The sequence below is a fragment of the Protomyctophum parallelum genome, assembly GCF_964188405.1.
Source record: "Protomyctophum parallelum genome assembly, chromosome: 22".
Classification (NCBI taxonomy): domain Eukaryota; kingdom Metazoa; phylum Chordata; class Actinopteri; order Myctophiformes; family Myctophidae; genus Protomyctophum; species Protomyctophum parallelum.
The window spans coordinates 13,109,995-13,118,777 of NC_139714.1; the positions used below are offsets into that span (position 1 = coordinate 13,109,995).

An 8,783-nucleotide genomic window follows, 5' to 3' on the forward strand; every position below is an offset into this window, starting at 1 on the left:
TATTATCACAACATAAAGTTATATCATGATTTCGACCTAAATGGCATATTGGCATAATATATCAACAAGGAGAGGATGATTAGCCTGATGAGTCGACCGTCTTGATTCAAGGCTGTTTCAAACACGGTCATCACTCATCAGGCTAATCTTTTTAACTTTATTTACACTTAGACAGAGTGGCGCATTAGGCCAACATTACCTGGGTTAGCTTACATCTTGTGTTGAATGTTGGCATTATAATCCCTTGGTGTTTCATCAGCACAAACGAAAATATAGGCTACAGGCTGCAGCCTGGTGATAAAAAAATTAACTCTACACGTGAAATGCTAAAAGGAAGCAAGGATTCGACCGTGATGTCACTGCTATGCAACAAGGTAGTAGCACAGGGAAGCACAGCAGCAGAAACAGAATGCCATTATGAAGGAATCGGCAGTGATGTGACAGCACTGACGATTCCTTGGGCATGTGACGGATTTAACTTGTCTCCGCTGTTGAGGAAAACTGTTTATAACATTGTGCAGTGCGGGTCCACTGATTAAAAAAGGTCACCCACCCGCGTTGCGTTCTGCCCATACCCGTTAACTTATAAAAGGTATATTGTCCCGCCCGTTCCCACCCGTCAAACTCGGGTACCCACGGGGTACCACGGGTATCCGACCCGTTGCAGGACTCTGTGCTGTAGTGAGAAAACGTTGGGTATTCAGAATGGCTGACGTTGCTTCAAATATTTACATCAAGTTGATTATTATGTTCTGGCTTTCAGTTAATAATTTAGAGGTGTAAGTGAATCGTGTTGATAAAAACTATTGCTGCTGCTGTGCATAATCTTTGGAGCTGCTAAAGTCCCACTGTCCTACCTTGAGTGCTATTATATAGTCCTATTTAGATTATTAAGGTAGCTCTCCACCAAACGGACTACTTCAGATTACTGCTGACTGACAGTCGAATGAAGTCGGGAGAAGGTGTGTCACTTGGAAGGTGTGATCAGTCGCTTCCTACAGCCTATGGACTTGATGTCTTTTTCAACAATTAATAAGCCTGCTAGCCGCTGCTATCCGACAGTCGAAAGGCTTTGGACATTTCCCTACATCTTGCGACCCGACGCAACATTTTAGCCATCATCCATTCAACAGCAGATTTAACTGTGTACCCACCACTCATTCAACAGCCGATTTAACAGTGTACCCACCACCCATTCAAAGGCAGATTTAACAGTGTACCCACCGCCTATTCAACAGCAGATTTCCAACACTTGCCGACGTCGGTGCAGTGGAGAGCTACCTTTACAGTCTTACAGTATGTAGGGTCCCTATAGAGCGTCGCAGTCCCACCCCCTTACGACAAGTGGCCCAGGAAATGATTCTCCATTCATTTTCTCCATAGGCTTTTCAAAAAGTATTTATATAAAGACGGTTACGCCTGAATGACATTGTTACTTTATAGCAGAGTGCCACTGAGGTCCGTTTTACAAACTATGGAGGGTCTAGGAGGTGGTTAAACTGAAGTGATATTGATGAATTCCGAATAACTATTCAGCAGCACCCCTGGACTTGCATCACGGCAGCCACTTTGAGGACCCCTGCGATAGTCCTATGTAGGCTCCTAATGTGATACCGGCATGTTGACCTCAGCTAATCACTGTGATGCTTTGAAGGGGGTTGAGAGAGCTCTGTTTGAAGTGCCTGGCCCGGACCGCGCTGATTGGCTCATGCACACAGCCACACACACACACACACACACATACGAACCAGCACACACAGCACCACACCAGGCACGGCCCTTCATGTCACAGTAAAGAGGCTCGAGGGGCTGAGGTACTTCTGTACACAATCACCTGCCTCAGTGCGTTGTCACCCTGTCACCAAGCGCTGGAAACAAGTGACCTTAGTTGGACCCGCCCCCCTCTACACACACACACACACACACACGCACTGTAATGGGAGCAACAATGACAAAATCCCACACATTATTATTATTATTCGGCCTGTCACAAACATTCCATAATCGTAGTTATTTGATATAATCACGATAAGCTGTTGCATAATCGTCATAATCATTTCACTTTAAATAATAGTGGAAATAGCAGATATGCAAGTTCAAAATACGCTCATTTATTGCTTTTGTTTTAAAAAACAAAAAGTGAGTTGTGTTCTAAACGCATCTCCAGGACATGATGTTAGTTCACAGTCTTAGGAGCTCCTGTGTTTGACCTTCCTGCCTGGTCCAACACGGTGACAGCTTGCAGGGCGGGACACAAGTCACGTGACCCCACTTGCACACAGCTGGCCGGCCGGCCGGCCGGTGGGTTCAATCAGGCCATTGTTCACAAATGCCGTCTCGTTAACATGGCTCCCTGACTCAAACCTCCAAGCCTGTTAGGAACGCTGGGTCGTGTCGCTGTTGGACAGAGAGACAGAGAATCCACTCGGATCTCACCAGTGATTCAACAATGCTTTTTTTTCCCTTAAAAAAAGAAAAGAAAAGTCTAATGTTCAGAAGTCTAGCCGTCTATTAGCCACTATATAACCACTGGACTGAAAATAAATCAAAAAAGTATAGCTACTACTTTTAGATTTTCTCACAGTATTTATCTGTGGAACCAAGTCAAACCAAATGTCCTACAATTCCAAGTGCTCGTCCAGGTGGGGGGTACCCAGTTCACAGATGATTATTTCGGGGGGTCGCGACCTGAAAAGGTTGAGAACCACTGCTTTATTGTTATTGCACCAAAGAATGCTGTGACGTTATGAGCTACATGCTCTTCCTCGGATGTTCAGCTTGTAACGTCGCAGCGTTCCTCAGTGCAATAAAGCATCTGTCGCATTGGAGCCTTAAGTTTGTGCAAGCGTTTATTTTTCTTCTCTTTATACTACTACTTCGGTTTGGGGATGTGCATGTGGATCACATGCACTTTTTCATCAGACTTTCTACAAAGGCGTGTTGATAACCTGATTCCATATATCTCGTCGACCTTTAACCCTCTATACCAAATGAATTTTCAGGGCAAGACCTCGACCTTGCGCGTGCAGACTCGGCACCCAGCCTGGTACGCTAGTCAAAATATGGCCCTTGAGGAAAATTTATTGGGGAACCCTGCTCTATACTAAGAAAACTTGGCCGTTGGCTATGTACTAGTACTTGGTCTGCTCTTTTCCCCCTCTACACTACACCTCTTTGCTGAAAATGGCCGATTTAGAATCACACAACGTGTACTTGTAAATCGGCTATTTTCGGCCAATGTTCTCCTCAGAATAGGGGTTCAAGTGGTTAATGTAAAAAAAAAATCCAATTGCACAAACATGTGGTTGCCCCCCTGTCTTAGGACCCCCCTGTTGAAGACTCATGGTCTTAACAGAAAAAGGCTTATAATTAGTCAGTTTTAACACATTGATCTCCTTCCTTCCTTCCTCCTCCTCCTCCTCCTCAGGGCTGGTCCAGATCCCAGTGAGCATGTACCAGACCGTGGTCACCAGCCTGGCCCAGGGCAACCGGCCGGTCCAGGTGGCCATGGCGCCCGTCGCTACGCGGATCGACAACACTGTAACGCTGGACGGACAGGCCGTGGAGGTGGTCACCCTGGAGCAGTAGTAGTGAGTAGTGACTGCTCACCTGGTTGGCTGGCGGCTGGACGTCGACGTCATTTTCCATTTGGACCCGACCAGGGGGTATCAAATGGACCCGTTAGCCGCTCTGTAACTCTTCAGTGTGTACAAACCGAACCAAAATGTGGTTCCATTTATACAATGTCTCGGTTATCATTTTACAGTGTAGATTTGGTGTTAGGGTTGGAAAACAAAAAAGGAAACTTTCGTATCAAATGGGAGTGGTTCTCAAAGCGGGGAGCCAGGGGTCCTTGGAGCGGTTCCAAGGGGTCCCCAGCAAAAGTAGTTGCTATAGCATCACAATCATTTTAACCTCCTTGGCACGGAAATGAGAATCACTGATTCTCTTTAGTTAGTTTAGTTAGCTTAGCTTACACACAGCTATGAGGCAATATTCCCTCTACTGTACATGGATTTAAAATGCATTTATTTTGCTGATCGTAATGATAATTTTGTAAATGTAAATCATGTAAATCAATGTAAATTAATGTAAAATGGAATTGAGTACCGGGAGAGGCTGAGCTCTATATATAAGATATTATATACAGTATGAATACAATCATACAACAGAATTAAATGAAATGGCATCCTCTGCTTTTTTCCTTGTATACGAAAAGCAGTCTCTCGGAAATCTGTACAAAGTTCTTTATTTTTATTTTTATGTACCGATACCATTTTAGCCCTCTCGAAACCGAATCCAATACTCATAACTTGCATATCGGGCGATACAGACTAGCAATCCGATGAGTGTGTAATTAAAAAAAAATACCTTGAGGGGGTTCCAAAGGGACCCTTACAGGTCTGTAACTCTGAGAGTGTACAAATGGAATGGTCCCTTTGGTTCTATTTGTACACTCTCAAGAGTTATGGTAATTCAAAAGGGTTGAGGACCACTGATCTAGTGATAAATATAAATGAAAAGGTCAGGCAGTATCGGCGGCTTTTCCGATACTGCTATCGGTTTCGGAACAACTATTTATCTTTCAACGTACTCGAGATAAATTCCGTATGGGGGGAAAGAAAAGTAAACGCAAGGAGGGGTTTCGCGCTCACACACATCGGAGATAACAGAGTTTCTTATAGGCCTAGACAGGAATGGACCCAACAGAATTTCTGAAAGAACACATGTGGAAACGAGGAGTAATGCAACCCCGATCTGCACCTTTGGTTCCATTTGTACACTCAGAGTTACAGAACCTGTAAAGGTCCGTTTTGAGCCCCGGATGGTCTGCTAACCTGACATTGAGGAGCAGTGACCTAACTGCTCCCATCGACTCCGCAGGAGGAAGGAGAAGGCACAACAAAATGGTCGCCTGGAGACTTTTTTTTTTCCCGCCATGGTCATCTCTGTACAATGTAAAATATATTTTTTGATGTACATCTTGCAGGGGAAATACAAAAGAATGGACAGATTTATCAATGCATTGTGTTTACTATGTAAAGATATTGTGTTTTTCTTTTATCATTTTTGGTAATTTAGCTGCATTTCCTAGATTTGTGATGTTGACAATTATTGTGTTACAAAGGTTAGAATATTTAGTATTTATTTCTTCACGCTTAACCCTTCTCTTAAAAACATAACGATGAACCAAAAACCCTGGAGACAAAAGCCACCACTGCTTTACCCCTTAGGTACCTGCCACTGCCTGTTGTCACTGTCCTTATGTCCCTGTCACTGTTCTTACGTTCCTGTCACTGTCCTTAGATCAGTGGTTCTCAAAGTGGGGGTCCAGTTTCAAATGGACCCCAGTTACAGGTCTGTAACTCTGTGAGCGTAGAAATGGACCCGTATGCTCAGTTATGGGGTGGTCGTTGAAATTAAATGATTTTGAGAACCACTGTCTACTTGGACACCTGTCCTTAGCCACACCCATCGTTCTACGTTGAACGAATCAGGCCTTTGGTTTGCCGTATAGTCCACGGACATGTCGTGATGTGTTGAAGACTCAGGATATAATTATTAGATGGCGTTTTCTACTGCTGGATTGCTGAGCTGACCGTTTTGTCTAGGTCAATTTATTTACTGGTTATTTGGTTGGCAGAGCCCCCCCTTGGATTATTTTTTTGAATTTGTATGTCACTTGCAGGAATGGGTGGTCTGCTTCGTTTTGTAAATCACATAACATATAAAATGTGTCGTATTTATGATGACGTTGACACAGGACAGTTCTTCAAATCTTATGAAAAGAGCAAATTGGTTGTCTCTTGAACCCTCTCACGTCACAGGTGTAATGAATCACCAAGCATCTGTGGATAAAACCTAATAAAATGACTGCTGTTGTTCACCTATCATGCCGTTTTGTCCTTGTGTTAACTGCCATTGTTACTAGGTGGGGATGTCATTTTTTTTTACTCAAGACGATATCACCATAAGTCCACGATATGATATTGTTTTGCTATTTATTTTTTATTATTTATACATTTCCATACTTTCCCTGCCAGCGATTAATACAATTATTAACGGTAGACCGCAAGCATTTTTCCAGTGCAACCCTTATTTTGAAGGACCCCGCTTTCGCTTTCAGAGCACACAGTCCTATCGTGACCATCACTACTTTGGCTATGGGCTGTCGAATAAAGGTTGTTTTGACCAGTGACGGTGAGGAAAGGAATCTGATAAAGGCATTTGAAAGGAACAGAAACAACAGCAAGTGGATGTGTGCGGCGATCAGGATGGACAGTTCATTTTCTGTTTATTTCATCACCTAGCAACCCAATGCTAATGTAAGTAGCATTGGGTGTAAGTAACCACTATAAAAGGACCATAAGACATATCTACGCCAATGACGGCAAAAGTGTTTTAATAGACACCAAAGCAAAGAAGAACATGGTCTAATCTAAGACTCCTTGGTTCTCGTCTTCAGCTTGCATCAGTTCACTGCGATCGTTTGGCGTAGATCTACGCCAATGGTGGAAAACAGTAGGATTTGAAATGACAGATCTACACCAAAAGCGGGGAATGTGATTATTAAGTATCTTTAAAAGCATCTACTTTTGAAAACGTTTTACTTTGAATACAAAAAGTGCCATAATAACCTTTTATATGCCAAGTCAACTTTATAATGTTTATAGACTTAATTTCCAGAGTAACATTTTTCTACAACATCAAATGGAACCTTAGAATTCCATAGACGTTCATATATCGTCTTTGCGCGGCGTTTCGAGCAAGTTGTGGATCTGCTACTTTTGATCCTTTTGTGTGATGCTGGAGTAGGATCAAGTAGGGCGTTCATTTACAAAAAAACAAAACAAAAACACAAAGTTTGAATAATGGAGATAATAGTTTTTCTGCCTGGCGAAAACAATATTCTCTCCATCTTGTACCCACCACCCCCCCCTTCACCACCACTCAGCCATGATGACAGACATGGGCCTGGTTACATCATAAGCTGTGTTGGCCCGCTGCCCCTCCCCCTGGCTCTAAAGCCTGGGATTTGCTAGTAGAGGCCTTCTGTTCAGTGTTGCCATGTCAGCTTATAAATTACTTTGGGGTTATTTTTCTGTGAAGGTGCATGTGTTTCTAAAGTGTATAGTTGCTTATTTGGGTTTGCTTAAATATTTTTGGTTAGGTAATTAAACCAGTGGTTCTCAATTATTTTCATGTCCTGTTCCCCAAAATGAATATGTATTTGTCCCTAAACCCCATCTGAGAATGTTTAGTGCCAGGGAGCAATATTCCACATTTAATTTCAAGTGTTTTTGGAAATGACAGATAGGCCTACAAGCTACGCATTTTGAACTTGCAGATCGTCTGTTTTGAAATTGCCGATGTATACTGCATATAATTCTCGAGACTGTTGACTCGCAAAAATAAATTCAAAGGAAAAGAGGGCGCTGTTTTTCCTTTATTTCATGACAATGGTTTCTCAGATTGATGGCGTATAGGTTTAAAGTGTGCATGTGGCCTATAATACAGGTTTTCCTAGACCTAGATGCTTATTTCTCTCGCAGAATCTGGCAACAGTGCTCCTGTTGCACAGAGAGGGAGAGAGAGGTCTTAATCCGTCAGGCGTCAGTGCATGCAGCTCTGGTCCAGATTACAGCAGGAGAAGCAGGTTACATTTTGCACGGAATTGAAACGTCTCGTTTCCTCCTTGTTTCATTTGTTTGCCCCCCTGCTGGCCTGGCCAGCACGACACACACACACCACGTGCATCCTTAACACCGTTGGCTTGCAATTCTGTCTTATTCTCGGAGGCTGGCCCTGGTTTAAGCAGGCCACCCTCCCCCCGCCCTCTCTAGCTATGCGTCTAGGTTTCAGGGATCATCAATGTGTCCGTAGCAAGACTCTTGGCCTTGTCCGTGGAACTGTTCTTTTACGTTTTCTACTGAGATTGTATCTAAGATAATAACTTAACTTGTTCTTTGAACTCTTCCACCTTTCCATCCAAAGTCCTATCAATTCGGCTAGCCTAGAGATTCCTGGGGGTCCACATCTCTGAGGACCTCTCCTGGACCCTCAACACCGCGTCTCTGGTCAAGGCGGCCCACCAGTGTCTCTTCTTTCTGAGGAGACTGAGGAAAGTACACCTATCTCCTCAGATACTGGGGAATTTCTACCGCTGTGCCATCGAGAGCATCCTCACGTACTGCACCACGGTCTGGTACGGAAACTGTACAGCCTCTGACCGGAAGGCACTGCAGAGGGTGGTGAAAACTGCCCAACGCATCACCGGAACATCTCTCCCTGTCATTAAGTCCATCTATGACAGTCGGTGCCCGAAGGAAGGCTCATAATATCATAAAAGACCCCTCTCACCCCAACCACAGTCTGTTTGCCCTCCTCCCCTCTGGGAGACGTTTTAGGAACCTTGGTTCCAAGTCCAGCAGACTTAGGAACAGCTTCTTCCCCTCCACTGTCATCTACCTAAACTCCTCATCCACTCCTCTCCCTCCTCCAGTGAAATACTTTTCGCTGTGCTGTACGACAAATTATAAATGTAATCTCTCTCATCTCTTCCCCTGGTTCACGGAAGTAATTTCTCTATGGAGAATAACATTGGGTCATCTTAAAATCGTTTCATATAAGCGTCCAAAAATAAACAAGCTGTCTCTGCGTTATTGTCAGGGAGGTGTCTCTGTATTGTTTGCGACCGTCAGTCATTCATAAATGAATCTAGCGAATATTTTACTAATTCAGTAGCAGTAACAATAGCGTCTCTGCAGTTAGTTGATTCTTCA

General features: G+C 43.7%; 1 protein-coding gene across 3 annotated transcripts in view; it reads left to right on the top strand.

Annotated features, from left to right (window-relative positions):
* The window catches only part of nrf1 (nuclear respiratory factor 1), a 32,876-nt gene extending 26,985 nt beyond the window's left edge, over positions 1-5,891 (top strand). For 2 of the 3 annotated variants that reach the window (XM_083757957.1, XM_083757959.1), the window contains exon 15: positions 3,428-5,891. In XM_083757957.1, coding sequence (XP_083614083.1) covers positions 3,428-3,588 — 161 coding nt within the window. In that variant the 3' untranslated portion in view covers positions 3,589-5,891. The remainder of the gene's footprint in view (positions 1-3,427) is intronic. The other variant, XM_083757958.1, reaches the window with a different exon arrangement.
* Positions 5,892-8,783: the final 2,892 nt, after the last annotated feature.